Source organism: Bombina bombina, chromosome 1 (genome assembly GCF_027579735.1).
Source record: "Bombina bombina isolate aBomBom1 chromosome 1, aBomBom1.pri, whole genome shotgun sequence".
Taxonomy (NCBI): Eukaryota; Metazoa; Chordata; class Amphibia; order Anura; family Bombinatoridae; genus Bombina; species Bombina bombina.
The window spans coordinates 1339306223-1339329648 of NC_069499.1; the positions used below are offsets into that span (position 1 = coordinate 1339306223).

General features: G+C 39.7%; 1 protein-coding gene across 3 annotated transcripts in view; it reads left to right on the top strand.

The window, feature by feature from the left end:
- Nucleotides 1-15595, top strand: part of MMP15 (matrix metallopeptidase 15) — a 153954-nt gene extending 138359 nt beyond the window's left edge. For all 3 annotated transcript variants that reach the window (XM_053702446.1, XM_053702456.1, XM_053702436.1), the window contains exons 9-10: nucleotides 1746-1861; nucleotides 14077-15595. In XM_053702446.1, the coding sequence (XP_053558421.1) occupies nucleotides 1746-1861; nucleotides 14077-14522 (562 nt within the window). In that variant the 3' untranslated portion in view covers nucleotides 14523-15595. The remainder of the gene's footprint in view (nucleotides 1-1745; nucleotides 1862-14076) is intronic.
- Nucleotides 15596-23426: the final 7831 nt, after the last annotated feature.

The following is a 23426-nucleotide window of genomic DNA, read 5'->3' on the forward strand; positions in this document are numbered from 1 at the left end:
GGTTTGGGAAACTTTGCCCCTCCTGGTAGGAATGTATATCCCATACGTCACTAGCTCATGGACTCTTGCTAATATGAAAGAAATGAATTTATCAGGTAAGTTCTTACATAAATTATGTTTTTTTTAGTAGACAACCCAAAGTATTGATCTAGGCCCATTTTGGTATATTTCATGCCACCATTTCACCGACAAATGTGATCAAATAAAAAAAATCGTTCACTTTTTCACAAACTTTACGTTTCTCATTGAAATTATTTACAAACAGCTTGTGCAATTATTGCACAAATGGTTGTAAATGCTTCTTTGGGATCCCCTTTGTTCAGAAATAGCAGACATATATGGCTTTGGCATTGTTTTGGCTTTGGCATTGTTTTTTTGTAATTAGAAGGCCGCTAAATGCCGCTGCGCACAACACTTGTATTATGCCCAGCAATGAAGGGGTTAATTAGGTAACTTGTAGGGTTAATTTTAGCTTAAATGTAGTGAGTAGACAACCCAAAGTATTGATCTAGGCCCATTTTAGTATATTTCATGCCACCATTTCACCGCCAAATGCGATCAAATAAAAACAATTGTTCACTTTTTCACAAGTTTAGGTTTCTCACTGAAATTATTTACAAACAGTTAGTGCAATCATGGCACAAATGGTTGTAAATGCTTCTCTGGGATCCCCTTTGTTCAGAAATAGCAGACTTATATGGCTTTGGCGTTGCTTTTTTGTAATTAGAAGGCTGCTAAATCCTGCTGCGCACCACACTTGTAATATGCCCAGCAGTTAAGCGGATAATTTGGTAGCTTGTAGGGTTAATTTTAGCTTTAGTGTAGAGATCAGCCTCCCACCTGACACATCCCACCCCCGATCCCTCCCTGACCCACCTCAAACAGCTCTCTTCCCTCCCCCACCTCACAATTGTCACCACCATCGTAATGACTGGCAGAAAGTCTGCCAGTACTAAAATAAAAGGATTTTTTTTTTTTATATATTTATTTTGCAGTGAGGGATTCCCCCTTAGCCCCCAACCTCCCTGATCCCTCCCACAGAGTGGCTCTCTCTGCATCAGTGGCTAAAAAAAAGGTATTGCAGTGATTCCTCAATATCGAGGCATTACTGCAATACCTTGAAAGCGTCTGGAAATGATCACCTTCGCTTCCACCTCTTGAAACTGCAGAGTACGTGTCAGGCACGTCCTTGGTCATTAACTGACACCCAATGGAGGACGTGCCTGACACGTCCTTGGTCGTTAAGGGGTTAAAATTACATTCCCCATCTGAATTATGCAACTTTTTTTTGGACTAGACTGTCCCTTTGATTACAGCAGCCTTTCTAGTGCGCATCGTATGCTGGAATTGCATAGTACAAATATACCAAACTGTATTTTCTTAGCTCACATGGAGTGTTGCAAAGGGAATGAAAATAGATTGGTAACAGCTATTCCAACTAAGGGCTCGATTACAAGTGGCGAACTAACTTGCACGCAAGCAAAAAGGGATTTATCACGGGGGTTTGTGCGTGTCGGAAGTAGCTGTGTATTACAAGATTAAAGTAAACACGTTCGCTCAGACACAATTGAATTTAACGCACATTGGGATAGTGCGCAAGTGAAAATGTTTTACTTTCAACTTGTAATATGCGGAGTTAAAGCGGGAGCGCAAACTACCGCTCCACTCATAATCTAGCTCTAAATGTTCCCACTCATGATCTAGACCTTAATGCATTCTAAAAAATCTATTTATCTCTTCCACAGGTACTGGCGTTTCAATGAAGAATCTCGTTCTGCTGATGCCAGTTACCCCAAACCCATTACAGTCTGGGCTGGGATCCCTGACACCCCGAAAGGTGCCTTTCTGAGCTCAGACACATGTGAGTATAAACTTAGCTTCACAAGATCACGTATAAAAGCAGTTTCCTAAAGAAGTATTGAAGTAACTAGTTTATTTATGCATAGTTTATGTCAGCACTAGTCTATAATACAAAATAAATGCAGTACAGCGATATAAGCCTTACAAGGCCTTTTGAGTATGTATTTCCTATATTCTTAAAGGGATATGAAAGGCAAAAAAAAATATTTTATCATTCCCCAGGTAAATCTGTATTAAAAAATTGGTCCAGTATCTTGCACTTTCCATTATTAGTTGTTTCGCCACATTCTTCCTTCAAAGGTTAACATGGATTGGCTCTGTGAGCCGGGTATCATATATCCATACAAATCTCAATGGAGTATTGGCATATATTATGCTGGTCAACGCTGGGTTTTCCATGCCTCTTTCCAGTTTAACATAAATCCCCTGTCTGATAAAGCGGTGTGTTTCACACTAAATTACAGACTTATGGCTCTGCCGGACCAGAATTGGTAAGACTCCCTAAACAGGGCTTACAATTGGACAGCTATCTGGTGCTTGGGAACTAAATACCCTGCTGTGTTTTCACAAATATATTGTCTCTATCGCAATGGACAACTCTATGTTACTAGAGCTACAGCCCATTTAGAAGTGGCTGTGTCTGCTGCCCTGAACGCTAGACAGGTATCAGGGAAGAGGAAGAGAAAGGTTAAGCATTGTTCTCCGATGTAGCTCCAGTGCGGAGGCAGAGGCCAAGACTAATAGTTTCAGGCATCTTTTAGTATTTACTACTTTTTTATAGGATCCTTATCTTATTTGTATTTTATTATTACATATATTTTTTATTATATATTGAATAGTCAATAATAAATTATATATTTTAGCTTTTACCGTATTTGTGTATTTATTGATATTGGTGCTATTTAGATAACCAGAAATTTATAACCATAGCTGCAGCCCATTTTGTAGCCAAGAATAATATATTCAATACTCAGCAATAAATCATATATAATAGTTTTTACTGTATTGTGTATTTATTAATATTGGTGCTATTAAGATTACTAGACATTTACTACTATAGCTGCAGCTCACTTTTAAGCTAAGAAGAAATATTTTCACTTTTAACCCCATTTGATATATACGCTACATATTCCATAGTGGTTCCCCCAGTGGGTCCTTCAATAGCTTATCAGTGCTATCCCTAACCCCAGTTTGTTTCACAATCATCTGTATACCCTCAGGGAGTGAGGGTTTATATTTAAGGGATCAGAAATATTGAAGTTTTGTAATTTTTCAGACCTCTTCTGTTGTATAATAGTTTTGGGCAGCCTTTTGAGGACGACCCCTTATTTCTTCCCAGGATAACAAGTCAGCATGACGGGTTCACCTCAAACCTGGGACCAGGTTGTGTGGGGGGAAAACTTTCTCTGTTTCAGAGGGAATGGTTTCAATCCGTTTAGGACCCTTGGGTTCTGGACATCATTTGCCAGGGATACATCTTTCAGTCTCATCCTCCGAGGGACTGCTTGTTACTATCAAGGGTTTCAGGAAACCCTGTAAAAGGATCAGTGTTGCTTGGCTGCGTGGACGACCTCCTCGCCATTGGGGTAGTAGTTCCAGTTTCCTGAGCAGAAAGAGGAAAAGGGTTCTACTCCAACTTCTTTGTGGTTCCCAAGAAGGAGAGCACGTTTCGTCCTATTTTGGACTTGAAGGGACTCATCAAATTCGTAAGGGTTACCACTTTCAAGATGGAAACAATAAGGTCCATCCTCTCCCTAGTACAAGAGGGTCAGTTCATGTTTACCATAGACCTAAAGGACGCATACCTTCACATTCCAATCCACAGAGTTCACTACAGTTTCCTCCGATTCGCCTTCTTGGACAAGCGCTACCAGTTTGCTGCTCTTCTATTCCGGCTGGCTACAGCACCACAAGTGTTCACCAAAGTACTGGGAACTTTACTGACTGTGGTTCATCTGCAGGGGATTGCAGTGGCCCCTTACATGGACAACATTCTTGTTCAAGCTCCATCCTTTCCAGTGGCTCACACGCAGAGGCACATGGTTGGAAGGTCAACCTAGAATAGAGTTCTTTCGTCCCGGCTATGAGAGTAAACTTTCTAATCTGACAGTATGCACATCTACCTCACAGCAGTGCAGGGAAAAGCTTCAGAAGGCATGTTGCCTACTTCAGTCCAACGTCCATCCTTGGGTAGCACAATGCATGGAAGTGGTAAATCTCTCATGGTTGCAGCATCTGATGCTCTACCATTTTGCTTGCTTTCATCTGAGACCACCACAGTTGTGTATGCTCAGACAGTGGAGTGGAGATCATTCAGACCTGTCTGAGATGATCTATCTGGACATCCAGACGAGAGGAAGTCTTGCAAGGTGGCAATTACCAGCTCCAGTTCTTTTAGCGACAAGCTTCCATTACCCCTCCTGGGTAATAATCACCACAAACGAGAGTCTGTCCCGCTGGGGTGCAGTGTGGGGTTCTCTGAGAGCCCAAGGAACCTGGTGTCCAGAGGGGGGGGGGGGGTGTCTCCTGATTAACATTCTCAAATTGAGGGCTATTTACATCATGCTACTAGCGTGGCCTCAATTAGGTTCCACCTGGTATATTCGATTTCAGACGGACAGCATCACAACCGTGGCTTACATCAGGGAGGCACACTGAGCTCTCTGGCGATGCAGGAGGTGTCCCGAATCCTGCTGTGGGCGCAGATAAATCAATGTCAAGTCTCAGCTATTCACATTCCAGGTGTAGAGAATTGGGAAGCAGATTTTCTGAAGCAGACCCTTCACTCAGGGGAGTGGTCTCTAAATTGGGAGGTTTTTCTGGAAGTAACTCACAGATGGGGTACTCCAGACATAGATCTGATGGCTTTCCACTTCAATGCCAAGCTAGCGAGGTTTGAATGAAGGTCCAGGGATCCTCAGGCAGAGTTAGCAGATGCTCTAGCGGTTCTGTAGAGCTTCAACTTGGTTTATCTGTTCCCACCGATTTTCCTTCTGCCTCGGGTGGTTGCCTGGATAAAGCAGGAGAGAATATCAATGATTCTGATAGCACCTGCGTGGCCACACAGGACCTGGTACGCAGACCTAGGGAGCTTATCGTCTGCTTCTCCTTGGAGGTTACCTCTTCATCATGATCTTATGACTCAGGGACCTTTTCTTTACCAAAATCTGGGTACTCTTAGGCTGACTGCCTGCAGATTGAACGGTTGATTTTAGCTCAGAGAGACTTCTCTGACAAAGTGATTGATACTCTTATTTAGGCTCGCAAACCTATCACCAGACAAATCTACTTCAAGGTCTGGAGAACTTACCTACACTGGTGTGGCCAGCAAGGTTTTTCTTGGCGTAGAGTGAAGACTCTGCGTATCCTTCAGTTTCATCAGAAAGGTCTCTAGAAAGACTTTTCAGCCAGTTCTATCAAGGGTCAGATTTCTGCCCTTTTGGGGTTTTTTCACAAGAAGTTGGCTAGTTTGCCAGATGTTCAAGAGTTTTTGTTCAGGCTCTAGCCCGAATAAGACCTGTTTTCAAACCGGTTGCTCCTCCGTGAAGCCTAAATTTAGTTCTTAAGGTTCTTCAGAGAGCTCATTTCGAGCCTCTACATTCTGTTGATACCAAGTTGCTCACTTAGAAGTGTTTTTTTTATTGGCTGTTTCCTCTGCTCCCAGAGCATAAGAGCTTTGATGTGTGAACCTCTGTATCTGGTAATCCATCAGGGTAAGGCTGTGTTGAGGACTCAACCATGCTTTCTACCTAAAGTGGTGAATACTCATAACATCAACCAGGAGATTGTGGTTCCTTTATTTTGTCCTAATCTGTCTTCCTCCAAGGAGAGACTGTTATACAATTTGGATGTGGTCAGAGCGTTGAAGTTCTACTTTCACGCTACTAAGGAGTTTATTTAATCTTCTTCCTTATTCATCCTGTATACTGGAAAGTGCAAGGGGCAAAGGCCTCAGCTGTTTCCTTTTGGCTGAGAAGTCTAATCAGTATGGCCTACAACGAGGTGGGTCAGGAGCCCCCAAGGATAATGGCACATTCTACTCATGTGTCTACTACTTGGGCCTTCAAGAATGAAGCTTCAGTTCACAAAGTTCTACAAATTTGATGTTTTTGCTTCAGCAGAGGCATCCTTTGGTAGAAGGGTTCTACAAGCGGTGGTGCCTAGTACTTAGGACTGCCTTCCCTACTTTTTCCCTCCTGAACATTCGTGAACTTCACAGCTTGGGTAATGATTTCCCATAGGTTATGAATGTTCTTGTGGACTCTCACTACCAATAAAAGGAAAATATAAATTATGCTTTCCTGATAATTTAATTTCCTTCTTGGCAGTGAGAGTCCACGACCCCGCCAAAATAGTTATATGTGTAGTGGTGTCAGTCGTTTTATGTTCATCTGTACCCCTTGTATCTCTTCACTTTTCCTTATCCTCGGCTGAACTACTGGAGGGTAGGCGAAGGGGGAGGGATATTTTATAGCCTTGTTTGGGGTGTCTTTGTCTCCTCCTGTGGGCAGGAATAGTATTTCCCATAGGTTATGAATGTTCTCATGGACTCTCACTGCCAAGAAGTAAATGAAATTATCAGGTAAGCATAATTTTATATTTTTTCTGACAAATTTCATAATTTGTTTCAATATGCTGACCCCCTGTATCATGTGACAGCCATCAGCCAATCACATACATATATACTGTGAACTCTTGCATGTGCTCAGTAGGAGCTGGTGCCTCAGAGAGTGTGTATATAAAAAGAATATGCACAATTTGAGAATGGAAGTAAATTGGAAAGCCTCATAAACATGCTTGCGCTCTCTGAATTATGAGAGTTTAGTTCTGACCTTAGTGTCCCTTTAAGCATGTGTTGTATGAAGCCAAGGCACACAATCGGGCATTATTTTCTCCAGCTTCATTCTTGGCTGTAGCTGCTAAAGTTAATGTGTAGTGATTGTGGTTTGGAGTTAATTCTGTGTACAAGCCACATTTCTAAATACAAATGTAAATATTACCCAGCTTCCGTCTAAATTTCCTTTCTGAGAAAATTCCCTGTGTGGCTGTTTTGCATCTCTTAACGAAATATCACCCTAATCTCTATTCCTGTCTACTTCCCAAATGCCGTTCATTAATGCTCATCCATTAATAGCTTTATACTCTGAAAAGCTTTCCTGGATATTATTCATCTTGTGGACTTTAATACCTTATCAACATTGGTCGTTATTTAAAGGGACAGGAAACCACAACATTTTCTTTCTTGATTTGAATAGAACATACAGTTTTAAACAACTTTCCAGTTTACGTCTATTATCAGATTTGCTTCATTTTCTTGTTATCCTTTGCTGAAGGAACAGCATTACACTACTGGCAGCTAGTTCAACACATCTAGTTAGCCAATCACAAGAGACAAATGTGTGCAGACACCAATCAGCAGCTAGCTGCCACTAGTGTAGGATATGTGCATATTCTTTTCCAACAAGGGATACCAAGAGAACGAAGCATATTTGAAAATAGAAGTGAATTTAAAAGTATCTTAAAAGGGCATGCTCTATCTGAATCATGCAAGTTTAATTTTTACTTTCCTATCCCTTTAAATCAACTTAATTTGAATCAAATGTCCTTTATCTTAGTGAATCATTTCTATAAATTAGACTCCATTTTGTGTTTCTGTAAAAAAAAGACCTACAAATGCAACAAGCCTCTGTAATAAAGTAAATGTAAACTTTCATGAATGAGTGCCCGGTTTTTAAAAATACTATTAAAAACAGGGGCACTTTCATTCATGAAACGTTACATTGCAGCCTATTTTTTACAAATACCGTATTGTTCCGAGTATAGGCCGCATTTTTTCCCCCTAATGTATGTATTTAAATCAGGGGTGCAGCCTATACTCAGGATGTTACAGTGTCTGTTCCGTGTCTGGGTTGAGCGGAAGCGCTGTTCTTATTACAGGGAGGGGTTTGGGCACCCAGACTGGGCTTCCTTGAGATTCTGACTATCGAAGAGTCTCAGAATTATCTGCTTTACAGTGTGATTCACCTTACCTGGTGTTCCATGCAGATAAGGTAGTTGCGTACTAAACCTGGTTTCTCCTACATTGGTGTGTCCGGTCCACGGCTTCATCCTTACTTGTGGGAATAATCTCTTCCCCAACAGGAAATGGCAAAGAGAGCACAGCAAAAGCTGCCCATATAGCCCCCCTCTGGCTCCGCCCCCCAGTCATTCTCTTTGCCGCTCTGAACAAGTAGCATCTCCACGGGGATGGTAAAGAATATGTGGTGTTAGTTGTAGTTGTTAGTTGTAGTTTTATTTCTTCTATCAAGAGTTTGTTATTTTAAAATAGTGCCGTTTTGTACTATTTACTCTACAACAGAAAGTGATGAAGAGTTCTGTTAAAAGAGGAGTATGATTTTAGCAACAGTAACTAAAATCCATTGCTGTTGAGCCCAGAGAACTTCAGTTGGGGGGAACAGTTTGCAGACTTTTCTGCTCCAGGTATGACTAGTCTCTTTTCTAACAAGACATAGTAATGCTAGAAGACTGTCATTTCCCTTTTGGGATCGGTAAGCCATTTTCTTAGACTCATAACAGAATGAAGGCTTATAAATGGGCTATATACTGGTTGACACTTTTGTGGGCTAAATCGATTGATTTATATAATATTTATATGATTTTTGGAGTGTTTTGAGACTTGGAAACACTTTTGGGAACGTTTTATTACGCCTGCCAGTGTGTTAGACACCTAATCTAGTCAGGAAGGCCCCTTCACTCTGGTATGCAGAGGGAGGAAGCCTCATTTTCGCGCCTTAATTGCGCAGTTACTTCTGGAAGCAGTGCATGCAGCTTCATGTGAGAGGGTCCTGTGGCCACAAAAACGATTCTAAGAAGGTGAACATGGAAAAGAGTTCCCTGTCCCCGTCTACAAGAGTTCCTTTTCTGGGAACAATAATAGATTCTGTAGAAATGAAGATTTTTCTGACAGAGGTCAGAAAATTAAAGCTTCTAAATGCTTGTCAAGTTCTTCAATCTATTCCTCAGCCTTCCATAGCTCAGTGCATGGAAGTAATAGGTCTAATGGTTGCAGCAATGGACGTGGTTCCTTTTACTCGAATTCATCTAAGACCACTGCAACTGTGCATGCTCAAACAGTGGAATGGGGATTATGCAGACTTGTCTCCCCAGATTCAAGTAGACCAGTTTACCAGAGACTCACTCCGTTGGTGGTTGACTCAGGATCACTTGTCTCAGGGAATGAGTTTCTGCAGACCAGAGTGGGTCATTGTCACGACCGACGCCAGTCTATTAGGCTGGGGCGCGGTCTGGAACTCCCTGAAAGCTCAGGGTCTATAGTCTCGGGAAGAGTCTCTTCTCCCGATAAACATTCTGGAACTGAGAGCGATATTCAATGCGCTCCGGGCTTGGCCTCAACTAGCGAAGGCCGGATTCATAAGATTTCAGTCGGACAACATGACGACTGTAGCTTACATCAATCATCAGGGAGGAACAAAGAGTTCCTTGGCGATGAGAGAGGTATCCAAGATCATCAAATGGGCGGAGGATCACTCCTGCCATCTATCTGCAATTCACATCCCAGGAGTAGACAACTGGGAGGCGGATTATTTGAGTCGTCAGACTTTCCATCCGGGGGAGTGGGAACTCCACCCGGAGGTCTTTGCCCAGTTAACTCAATTATGGGGCATTCCAGACATGGATCTGATGGCGTCTCGTCAGAACTTCAAGGTTCCTCGCTACGGGTCCAGATCCAGGGATCCCAAGGCGACACTGGTGGATGCATTAGTGGCGCCTTGGTCGTTCAACCTAGCTTATGTGTTTCCACCGTTTCCTCTCCTTCCCAGGCTCGTAGCCAGGATCAAACAGGAGAAGGCCTCGGTGATTCTGATAGCTCCTGCGTGGCCATGCAGGACTTGGTATGCAGACCTGGTGAATATGTCATCGGCTCCACCATGGAAGCTACCTTTGAGACAGGATCTTGTAGTGCAAGGTCCATTTGAACATCCAAATCTAGTCTCTCTGCAGCTGACTGCTTGGAAATTGAACGCTTGATTTTATCTAAGCGTGGGTTTTCAGATTCAGTTATAGATACTCTGATCCAAGCCAGAAAACCTGTGACTAGGAAAATTTACCATAAAATATGGAAAAAATATATCTGTTGGTGTGAATCCAAGGGATTCTCTTGGAGTAAAATTAAAATTCCTAAGATTCTTTCCTTTCTCCAAGAGGGTTTGGATAAAGGGTTGTCAGCGAGTTCTCTAAAAGGACAAATATCTGCTTTGTCTGTTTTGTTACACAAACGCCTGGCAGCTGTGCCAGATGTACAAGCTTTTGTACAGGCCTTAGTCAGAATCAAGCCTGTTTACAGATCCATGACTCCTCCTTGGAGTCTAAATTTAGTTCTTTCAGTTCTTCAAGGGGTTCCGTTTGAACCTCTACATTCCATAGATATTAAGTTACTATCTTGGAAAGTTCTGTTTTTGGTTGCTATTTCTTCTGCTAGAAGAGTTTCTGAATTGTCTGCTTTGCAGTGTGATCCACCCTATCTGGTATTCCATGCAGATAAGGTTGTTTTGCGTACCAAACCTGGTTTTCTTCCAAAAGTGGTTTCCAACAGGAATATTAACCAGGAAATAGTTGTTCCTTCTCTGTGTCCGAATCCAGTTTCGAAGAAGGAACGTTTGTTACACAATTTAGATGTGGTCCGTGCTTTAAAATTCTATTTAGATGCAACAAAGGATTTCAGACAGACTTCATCTTTATTTGTCGTTTATTCTGGTAAGAGGAGAGGACAGAAAGCTACTGCTACCTTTCTTTCTTTTTGGCTGAAGAGCATCATCCGATTGGCTTATGAGACTGCCAGACGGCAGCCTCCTGAACGAATTACAGCTCACTCTACTAGAGCTGTGGCTTCCACATGGGTCTTCAAGAACGAGGCTTCTGTTGATCAGATATGTAAGGCAGCGACTTGGTCTTCTCTGCACACTTTTGCCAAATTTTACAAATTCGATACTTTTGCTTCTTCGGAGGCTATTTTTGGGAGAAAGGTTTTGCAAACAGTGGTGTCTTCTGTTTAAGGTACCTGTCTTGTTCCCTCCCTTCATCCGTGTCCTAAAGCTTTGGTATTGGTATCCCACAAGTAAAGGATGAATCCGTGGACTGGATACACCTTGCAAGAGAAAACAGAATTTATGCTTACCTGATAAATTACTTTCTCTTGCGGTGTATCCAGTCCACGGCCCGCCCTGGCAATTAAGTCAGGTAAAAATTTTTTTATTTAAACTACAGTCACCACTGCACCCTATGGTTTCTTCTTTTTCTTCCTAACCTTTGGTCGAATGACTGGGGGGTGGAGCTAGAGGGGGAGCTATATGGACAGCTCTGCTGTGTGCTCTCTTTGCCACTTCCTGTAGGGAATGAGAATATCCAACAAGTAAAGGATGAATCCGTGGACTGGATACACCGCAAGAGAAAGTAATTTATCAGGTAAGCATAAATTCTGTTTTTTTGTCTCACAACCCTGGACAACACTTGCTTATGGTTGTTGAATTTATCCACCAATCAACAAGAACAACTCAGGTAGTTCACCAAAAATGGTCCGGCATCTAAACTTACATTCTTGCTTTTCAAATAAAGATACCAAGAGAATGAAGAAAATTTGATAATAGGAGTAAATTGGAAAGTTGCTTAAAATTGCATGCTTGCTCTGAATCACAAAAGAAACTATTTGGGTTCAGTGTCCCTTTAAAGGGACATAAATGAATTATTCTTCATAAGTGTCGAGTTCTCATACTTACTTGGTCAATTGCACTACGTTATCAGAAAACCTGTAATAATGTTTTAGAAAACATTTTTGTACAGACAAGCATTGTAATTGAATCTGAAAGGCACTGCAGTTTATTTTAAATCACATAAAAAATGTTTTCCCTTTAAAGGGGCATGTAAGTGCAAAAACAACATGTGCTAATGTGTTAGAGCTTTTTATTATTTTACTGTTGCTTGCATATTACGATGAATTTAACCCCTGCAAAGTCAGCCCCAGAGCAGCAATGCTTTACTGGGAGCTATCTGAACACATCTGGTGAGCCAATGACAAAAGGCATATATGTGTAGTCACAAATACATTTCCGCTGAGCCTACTAGATGTGTTTTTCAACAAAGGATACCAAGAGAACAAAGTAGCTGTAATAATAGAAATACATTCTCTTAAAATTGCATGCTCTGTCTGAGTCATGGAAGTATAATTTTGCCCTGTATGTATTTTTAGGTACTCTTTATGGTGTTACATAAAAAGCTAAGCAAATAGAACACCCCCCACACACACACACACACACACACATACACCACCACCATTATACCCAGCGGTAACTAATATTAATAATACAGGTGAAAACATTGATTTCTGTATTAGTGTTCAGATTGGAATATTAAAGAGGAGTGATAACCATTTGCTCAGATGCATGGCCCTATTGTTTTATTTCTGATTAGCATTGACCCCTGATTTCCACGTGTATGTTCAATCTAGTTCTTCAAAAAGGTAAAAATAAAATGTGTTTAGCCACCACAGAGGTAAAATCCTACTGGTAAGCCACACTTTGGATCTTCATGGCTAGTGAGCGGCATATGCATGTAGTTGCCAGTCCCCGGGTGCAACGCATTCCAGCCCTTAAGTAACAGACATTTTTAAACTGTACTTTCATTTGGTGTTTAACCCCTTTTTGAGGGTTAAACACACAGAAAACAAGGGGCATTAGTGCAAAAATAACTTGCTGTCAACAAAAAAACACAAACACCAAGGAAAGTAAAATGCAGATTGTGAGCATATGTTTGTTCTTTACCACAATCACTTGCTAGGATCATTGCTTTATCTGTGCATGTGCTACTAGATGTGTCAGCACTGTCTCAAACAAGCATCTTTTTATGGCATAATATTAGAGCCCAGACCATTAATCAGCGAGACACATGCTGTTAACAATTGTACAGGCAGAAGCAGCTGCTCTCAGGCATGCGTCTGTGTTGGTCACGCTGCTTCTAGTAGCCTACATTCTAAGCAGAATGAGAGAGGAATAAATAGGTGCGATTTGTTGAAGGGCATAAAACATAGTTGGTTATTATTGATGGCTGCTTGATGTGAGGGGACAACAAGCAGCAGTCTATACCTGTGACTTAAAGGGACATAAAACTCATATGCTAAGTCACTTGAAACTGATGCAGTATAACTGTAAAAAGCTGACAGGAAAATGTCACCTGAGCATCTCTATGTAAAAAAGGAAGATATTTTACCTCACAATTTCCTCAGCTCAGCAGAGTAAGTTCTGTGTAAAAAGTTATACTCAGTTACACCCAGCTGCAGGTAAAAAAAAAAAAAAAATATGAAGAAATGAACAGCAGCCAATCAGCATCAGCAGTGCTGAGGTCATGAACTCTTTTACTGTGATCTCATGAGTTTTGACTTAACTCTCATGAGATTTCATAGTAAGCTGAATAGGGAAATAATCTGAGAGTGCACGAGGCTCATCCCCTAAGATGTCCCAGGACAGACACACTAAAATGCTGCTTAGAAATCCTTTACAATGGGAGGTGGCTACTGAGGAACTTTTGAGGTAAAATATCTTTCTTTTTTACATAGAGATGTTCAGGTGATATTTTCTAGTCAGCTTTTTACAGCTATGCTTCATCACTTTCAAGTGTTTAAACATTTGGGTATTATGGCCCTTTAACTGTATGAAATCAAGTAAAGGGACTGGTTATACTGAGAATATTAGGGATTCCAGACTAGCAGTCGCCGTGGCTTACTGCCAGGAAAACTGGGTCTCCACTTGAATATTCCTCTTTGGACAATACGGATTTAACTGTTAGTTAATTATTATAATTTAGTTTCCTTTTTTGTTATAAATTAACCTTTGTCTCTCCTGCTACAAAACCTGATGTAATACAAAGTTATATGGTAGGTTGTAGCGTTTTGCAGTACTAAAATAATAGCTACGCTACCTTTATGTCATTTGTCTTTTTTATAGCCATATACTATATTATGGAAAGGTAACTTGCTCAAGAGCTTATTGGAGCTCAGAGCCAATATTCACATAAGTTATACATATGATATACAATAAAAACAATTAAAATGTATTAAATATGTTCAGATGTGTTGCATAATATATGTAGTTACCTCCTAAATTATGTATGCTACATGAGTTTTATTAATTGTCTCCTGTTTCTCAGCATACACCTACTTCTACAAGGGCACAAAGTACTGGAAGTTTGATAATCAGCGTCTGAAGACTGAACCTGGATACCCCAAATCTATCCTGCGAGATTTCATGGGCTGCCAGGAAGAGATCTTGAAGGATCCAGACACTGCTCCCCGGTGGCCAGATGTAGAACACCCGCCCTTTAATCCTGATGTAAAACCAGATGATAAGGACCACAAAGACCCAAATAGAGGAACAGACACTGATGGGCGGGTGGACCCAGATACTGGGCGTGATGTTGACATTGTGGTCCATATTGATGAGTACACTCGTGCGGTCAGTGTTGCCATGGTAATAGTGCCACTTCTCCTCCTCCTGTGCATCTTGGGATTGATATACGTCATAGTTCAAATGCACAGAAAAGGACCACCCAAAGCCTTACGATATTGCAAACGCTCCTTACAGGAGTGGGTCTGATTTCTTTCCTCAACATTTCATTTGTTCCCACTTAATTTTATTTAATTTTTTTACTCACTACCTTTTTTTGTGGTGCTAGCCAGAGGGTGCCAGAATGTTTTGTGTGTCCTGTCCCCCCATCCTTCATTCCACTTTTTGTTTTGGATCAAGGGTAAAATAAGGAATACACTACATTTACTGTGCTTTACAAGGCACTTCTGGATTACTGATAATTTAATTAATTTCTGTGGTACACTTTTGTAGTTCAGAGGACATGTTCCACATAATGTATGAAGGAAGGTAACTCCACATGGAGAGTTTTTACTAGGGTTAGGATCTTTAACCATGAGTAACCACTATGGACGTTCTGTATTATGCAAGTTATGCACTATATATGGGAAATACACAAATAATGTGGAATATATATGTTCCTCTTGGCATTACACTGTCACTTCAACATCCTGTAGTCAATAAATTCAGGGGTATATTTACTGTGGTCATTCTTGTGATAGTCTACAAACAAATAGTGCTATGCAGTGGCATAACAAGGCACGTTTTGTACTTGGATGCCTTTGGTAGATTTAATTCATTTGTGGCCCAAGCACTGTGCGAATACAGCTGAATGTTTCTTTAACAAAGAGAATGTTAAATATTTATGCTATGCATTTTGCACTGGAGACATTGCAGGGTAGGAGCAGATAAAAAAAAAAATGAAGATGACGTGTACAGAAAGGCATGGACAAGTTAATGTGATACATTGATTACCTGTATTCAGGCTGCTATAATGAGAATGGAAACCAAGGACAACAGTATTGAGGTATCTCAGTAAGTATGGCATGAGTAGGAGATCGTCAATGCATTGACTGGAATGATGATGCTTCAGGTGAGTCATCAGTAAAAAGGCCAGACCAGGGCTGTTCCCTTCTGCAAGATAGGATTCTTCTTCCTGTAAACTCTCTGTATTCAAGAGGGAAAAACTAATTCTGTCACTTAAGAGGGCTGTGCCCTGTTGGAAGATCTGACTCTCTGTACGATATAAGTTCACGTGAATGTTTTAAGTAATTTGTTTTTATTAAAGATTTTTTTTAACAGTATGTTGACTTGGTGCCCTTTATTGTCTGCGTTCATAATAAGTTTAAATTGGTTTTTTTTATTATTATTCCCATTTTACATATTTTTCACTTTAGCCCAAGATCCTTTTTATTTTTTTTATTTTTACAATAGGCTTCTTAATCTGATATAATAGGTTCACTTTGATATCTATCAGTATGGTAAAAAAAATACAACACTGCTGTCTATACCACAGATCTCAGAATGAAGAATGCTAAAATAGATTGCTAAAACCATTGTATATTATTTATCATGATCTCAGAGTTTCTCCCTCAGTTTTGCAATCTAAAAAGCTCCATCAATTTGAGTTTTGTAGCACAGCATAAATGGGACATAACATTGAATACATTTGTGGTATTATTTGACCCCAGCATACCTTATACGGAAGCTTTGCGATACATGGTTAAATTAACCCATTAAAGGGACAGTCAACACAAAAATTGTTATTGTTTAAAAGGATAGATAATGCCTTTACTACCCATTCCCCAGCTTTGCACAAAAAACATGGTTATATTAACATACTTTATAACTTTTAAACCTCTAAATTTCAGTCTGTTTCTAAATTCCTAAAGACAGCCCCATGATCACGTGCTTTTGTATTTGCTTTTCAAATCAGGGGAAGCTAGTTCATGTGAGCCATATAGATAACATTGTGCTGACGCCCGTGGATTCTAACAACACAGCACTAATTGGCTTAAAATTTCTGTTTTAGTTTGCTGAAATCAAAATGGAAAAAGCCAACCACCAGAAATGATAAAAAAAAAAAATCTGTCTGATCAGTATTACTATGGTTCCTTTAGTTCCCAGTTATTTTTATTGATATGGCTATGGATCTGTCACGTGGCTGTTGTTACTATGGTGATCATCTTTTTAAACTCAGAGCACCATATAAGTGATCTAGTAGACAGGTGATTGCTAGGTGAGATTAGTCTGAGACATTAATATGTTAGAGGTTCCGTTGAATAATTATTATTATTATTATGGGGGCGAATGAGGCCTTCATTAAAAAGAGGGTACACCCTCTTATGTCCCATTGTGGGCCAGATTACAAGTAGCGCGCAAATAATAGAGCGGTTCGCAATACGCAATATCGCTGGACCATACTAATATTAGCGAACAACGTGATAAGTCTGTTTAGCAGAGAAGGGTTAGCGTGGCTGACATTGCTCTAGCGCAACTTATAATTTCAATGGAGATCGTGATACCATTTAATCAGCCAATATCAAGAAAGTATTTTATAATATAATCTTCCTAGCCTACATAATAGCCAGCTGCGTATATATATGCACCTTTCCCTGACACCGGGCTATGAATTACTTAAATTTGAGGGTCATCTCATACATATAGGAGAACCCTCACATAATATCTAAGCCCCAAAGGCAGCATCATTTTTTTAGAGAACTGGATTTGATTATGGAAAAGGACATCCCCACCACGGTACAGGCCCTACTTGCTGAGTATGAGCAACAGATACTTAATAAATTAACTGTCTAATAGATATGGTAGAATCCTAGTACTCAAAAAAGAAGCATGCTGAGATTGCTGTGGTGGGAGAGGCAGTTTCTAGTACGCAGCTTGACGTTGTGCAGCTGAATGCGTGGGATACTCTTACCGTGCCAGTTTTACCCAAGATGGAACGAATGCAGGTTGGATCTGTGAAGGATAGTTTCAGCAGAGCTGGTGGACCTCTGGTCCTGCTGGACCGCAACTCAGACACCTGGGAAAAATGCCTGTGCGAACAGAGAGCTCCTAGCCAATAGATTTGAGATGACAGGAGCTACTATCATCATTTCATTCCAGAGATACCTTGCTACCACTCTGGAGAGTGCCATGCTTTTTGGGGACAGCCCTGACACAAGAGTTGGAGCGGGATAAGAACACTGTCCTGTGTCATGGTGACGGAGTTGTATTCACTACTTGGTGTCTACCTAGGCTGTGTTTAAGACATTCCCATATTCTCTACTTGGACTGTTTACTATGACGATACTATGAAGGTATCTGATGTTCTATTTATCCCAAATTAACATTCATATAATTTCTGATGTAAGTGGGTATAGAGGTAGACATTACCACATATGATTAGCCTAGAGTTCTTGTTTGAAATGTTCATATACCCTTATGCCGTCAATAAGCTCCTCGGTTTTTTTAGGATTCTATTTTAATGGTATAGGAATTTTTAGAATCGTTGCATAGTACTTGTTTAAGTAAGGTGTTCCCGAGATTAAGGTTGATTATATGGGTTTTCCCTTTATCCCACTCTGTATAATTGTATTTCACCTTCATTATTACCTCCATGCCAAAACCAGCTGGAACACCTGCCTGCCCCTCCCCTAAGTGATGATTTCAGGTCCACCAAGTTATAGTGCACAATGTGAGGTGGTCAGGCACAACCAATAGAAAAGTATTATAAATGCAATATTTCCAAGTATTAAAATACAAATTTCTTATATAGACGGTGTCAGCTTACTCTTCTTCTGTAACCCTGTTGTAATCCACCATCTGACTGTAAATATTAAATTAAAAACCTATGTTTATTACACAAATATATATATGTTAACAGCTCATGACTGTACAAATCCATGTAATTGAGTCCCCTCCTTTGCTAATTCTTGGCAGATTAGAGTATAAGGTTTTTATATGCTGTATACGCACTTTTTTTCTTATCAGCCCACTTCTTGGCTATTCGTTAAACTGATTTGTGGGTGTGGTGAGGGGTGTATTTATAGGCATTTTGAGGTTTGGGAAACTTTGCCCCTCCTGGTTGGAATGTATATCCCATACGTCACTAGCTCATGGACTCTTGCTAATATGAAAGAAATGAATTTATCAGGTAAGTTCTTACATAAATTATGTTTTTTCCTCCCCCTTCCCTTCTGTGCGGTAAGGGATAAGTAGTTTATCTTCCGCATTATTATTTTTTTTGTCAGAGTTTAGCCGTCTCTGACCAGTTCGTAGAGCCTATGTTCAAGTTTGCCCTCATATGAATGTGAAAAGGCTCCCTGGGCCTTATAATGGAAATCATTTCTGTGTTTATTGTTATGTATCTTGTTACTTGCAGATTGTGTGTTCCCGCAATTCCATTATGTTTGTCAGGCTATAGAAAGATTACTTAGACCTAACAGCTATACTACTGTCCTTTTTTCTCTTTTATGAGACTTTAAGTGATGTTACATATCTTCAAGATATTGCATGAATGCATAATATTCTTGTTAAAATTGTTTGGACATAATACCTTTACCAATTTATTCTGCCTGACTGTAAGTAATCTATGTGTCCTCCTTGAACTTCGAAGAGTATGATCCTACCAGTGGATCTGGTTGATATGGATGGATGTAAAAAAACAAAACAAAATGAGGAACAGGAAACTCTAACCTATAAGTCTGCCATGTATAGTTCCACCATGATGGGATAAACTTATATGAAACCTTTTTTGTATTTGTGTTTATTCTGCTTCTAAAAGTATGTCTATGCATCCTCAATAAAAAGATTAAATAATAAAAAAAATATATAATCTTCCAATAGAAAATCATTTTTAAATGAATTAATAAAATATTTTCCAAATCAGCGAATAGAGATGGAGCAGTACCCCTATATGTAACTTCTGGAAATTCATTGTGTGGTGGCGACTGCATGAAGGTGAGGGGAAGAGAGCTGAAGATTTGAAGAAAGAAGATGCCGAGCAGAGGTGGTGGAAGAGGCCACCTCCGCCCCTGCAAAGATGGACCCCTGGAACCTGGATGAAGAGGGCCCCAGCGTCGAAGAAGATGCCGAGGAGAGGCAGCGGAAGAGGCCACTGAAGTTCGCCTCCACTCCCGCAAAGATGGGCCCCTGGAGTTTGGATGAAGAGGGCCCCAGTATGGAAGAAGATGCAAAGCAGAGGCGGCAGAAGAGACAGCCAAAGTCGTCCTCCTCCTCTTCCGCCGCATAGATGAGCCCCCTTGTGCCTGAACCCGAGATGAAGAGGGCTAACGTTGGATCAAGAGGAGCTGGATTTTCGCTCGTTGAGTACAATCTTTGGGATTAGTTAGGTTTTTTTTGGGTTGGGGGCCTTAATCACCTAACCACCCCCCATACCTGCATGGGGGGTTTATTAGGTGATTATTGATGTTTAGCATTTAGTAGACCTTGATCACCCAACCACCCGCCATACCTGTATTGGGGTTGATTAGGTTAGGGCACCTTAGTGGTTAATAGTGCATTTATCTACAATGTTTAAAATATTATGCATTCTCATATATGATGCATATTTTTTTAAGTATTGTATATAAATTAATATGTATTTATTTTTTATTGTTGTGTTTTATTATTGTAAACCTAAATTTTTAAAGTTTATATTTATGTTACAAAAGTAATTAGTATTACAATTGTATTATTACATAACAGGCATGCAGTTATGTAATACTATAATTATAATGCAACTGTCTTTTATAACAAATATAAATATTTTTTAAATTAAATAATAAACACAACATTTTTTTTAAATTTATATCCAATACTTAAACTAATATGCATTATACATGACATGACCATGCATTTTATTTCAAAAATTGTAGATATAATGTAGTCTGGCCTTGCATTGATATTCAATATTTAAAATGGTATGCATTGTCATGTATATTGCATATTGTTTTAATAATTGCATATACACATTCAAATGTATTTATGTTAGCTTGTTGTGTTTATAAATGATAAACACAAGAGAGGAACCAATGGACGATACTTTGGAACAAACTAGAACATGCCAGCCCATACCATTAACTGGGTTATGTATAGAGAATATCAGGAAAAAACTGGATAATATTAAGGTAAATAAAACTCCAGGCCCAGATGGAATACACCCAAGACTCATTATTCTCAGGCATGGTACCCCAGGATTGACGTAAAGCTGATGTGATGCCACTCTTCAAAAAGGGAAGCAGGGATAATCCAGGAAGCTATAGACCAGTTAGTCTGACATCAGTAGTGGGGAAGATATTTGAAGGGATTATATTGATGAGCACATTCGTGTAAACAAGATTATGAGTTCAAATCAGCATGGTTCAAACTAATCTAATTATATTCTATGAGGAAGTAAGTAAAAATATAAATAAAGGGGAATCAATTGATGTGATCTACTTAGATTTTGCAAAGACATTTGATACAGTGCCACATGAGAGATTAATGCACAAAATGAAGGGATTGGGAATAGCTGAAAATGTTAGCTCATGGATAAATAACTGGATAAAAGATAGGGAGCAACAAGTAGTAGTAAATGGATCATACTCAGTTTGGACAAAAATAATCAGTGGAGTCCCCCAGGTATCAGTACTGGGCCCTGTTCTTTTTAATATTTTTATAAATGACTTGGAGCAAGGATTAAATAGTGACATCTCTATTTTTGCAGATGATACTAAGTTAAGTAAGGTCATTAGGTCAGAGCAGGATGAACTTTCATTACAAAGGGATCTGCAAAAATTAGAAGTATGGGCAGGTAAATGGAAAATGAGATTTAATACGGGAAAATGCAAGGTTCTACATTTTGGAAGTAAAAGTAAGCAGGCAATGTATTATTTAAATGGGACAAGACTTAGCCAAGCAGAGTAGGAAAGGGATTTGGGAGTAGTACAACAATAAACAGCTAAAGATGGGTGCACAATGCAGGGCAGCGGCTACAAAGGCTAATAAGAAACTAGCATGTATTAAAAGAGGCATTGATTCAAGGGAGGAAAGCATACTTATGTCACTATATAAATCCCTGGTAAGACCTCACCTTGAGTATGGAGTGCAGTTCTGGGGACCGATCGCAACAAAAGATATCGCAGAACTAGAAAAAGTTCAGAGAAGGGCCACAAAGCTAATAAGAGGATTGGATAATTTAAGCTATGAGGAGAGGCTAGCCGAACTGGGTCTGTTTTCTTTAGAAAAAAGGTGCTTGAGAGGTGACATGATTACTTTATATAAATATATTCAAGTCACAATTTAAGGTTTGAGGAAAGGAGATTTAATCTCCTGCAAAGGAAACGTTTTTTCACTGAAAGAGCAATAAAATTGTGGAACTCATTACCAAATGAGGTAGTAATTGCCAATACCCTAGATACATTTAAAATTGTTTGGATACATTTCTGTCTAGAAACAAAATTCATGGATATGATTGCTAGTATTAAATGGGTCACCTTTTAGTGGCATTATTTAAGCTTAACTGGAGCTTTTTGTAAGTATTTTAGATTTGTATAGGTTGAACTCGATGGACTTCAGTCTTTTTTCAACCTCATCTACTTGGTTATATATATGTTAATATATATTTATGTTATAATAGTCAGAAACATTAAATAATATTTTTACATAACAGGTATGCAGTTATGTAGAACTATAATTTTAATTATACTGTCTTTTATAACAAATAATAAACACAACAAGCAACATTAATTACATTTTTATGTATATGTAGATATTTAAATATGCATTCTACAACCCCAAATCCAAAAAAGTTAGGAGAGTTGAAAAAGGCAAAAAACCAAAAACAAATAGTCATTTGAAAATTCAATTCCCCCTGTACTATATTGAAAACACATTATTAACACATTATTTTATGTTTTACTTTGTGAATTTAATTTATTTTTGAAAATATACACTCATTTCAAATCTGATGACACACTCCAAAAAAGTTGAAACATTCGACTGTTTGCTACTGTGTAACATCACCTTTTCTTTTAATAACACTTATTAAGTGTTTGGGCACTAAAGACACCAGTTGGTTAAGTTTAGCAAGCATAATGTTCCCCCATTATGCATGACTTCAGCTGCACAACTGTACATGGCCTTAGTTGCCTTATTTTGTGCTTCATAATTCGCCACACATTCTCAATTGGAGACAGGTCAGGACTGCAGGCAGGCCATGCTAGCACCCGCATCTTCTGCTATCCCCTGCCGCAACCATGCGCTTGTAATCTGGGCAGAATGTGGTTTGGCGTTGTCCTGCTGGAAAATGCAGGGCCATCCCTGGAAAAGACGTCTGGATGGCAGCATATGTTGCTCCAAACTGTATACATATCTTTCTCTTGTAAGGTGTATCCAGTTCACGGGTTCATCCATTACTTGTGGGATAATCTCCTTCCCAACAGGAAGTTGCAAGAGGATACCCACAGCAGAGCTGTCTATATAGCTCCTCCCCTAACCCCCACCTCCAGTCATTCTCTTGCAACTCTCGACAAGATAGGAAGTATCAAGAGATATGTGGTGATTTAGTGTAGTGTTACCTTCAATCAAGAGTTTGTTATTTTTAAACGGTACCGGCGTTGTACTGTTTTACTCTCAGGCAGAAATTAGAAGAAGAATTCTGCCTGGAGGTTGATGATCTTAGCGGTTTGTAACTAAGGTCCATTGCTGTTCTCACACATAACTGAAGAGTATGGGAAAACTTCAGTTGGGGGAACGGTCTGCAGATTACCTGCTTTGAGGTATGTTCAGTATTTTTATTTCTAGAGAGATGAATAAGTTCTAGAAAATGCTGACAGAGCCTTGTGTATTTGAGGTAAGCTAGATGCAGTGATTTAACAACGACTGGGATCATGCTTACAAAACAGGGTAATACTCGGCTTAATACTCATATTACTTAGTGACAAAACGTTTACATGTTTCATAAATAGGACGTTTTTTCTCTGAGGGAGATAAGTCTTTATTTGAGGCCTAGTTTTCCACATGGCTAGTCAGATACTCCTAGGAGTATTTTCTTAAGACCCCTCTGACATCCAGTACATGGTGGGAGGGGCCTATTTTCGTGCTCTAGTTTCCTTCAGACTAAGACATCCAGCTTCCCTAGAGGAGTCCTCTGGCATC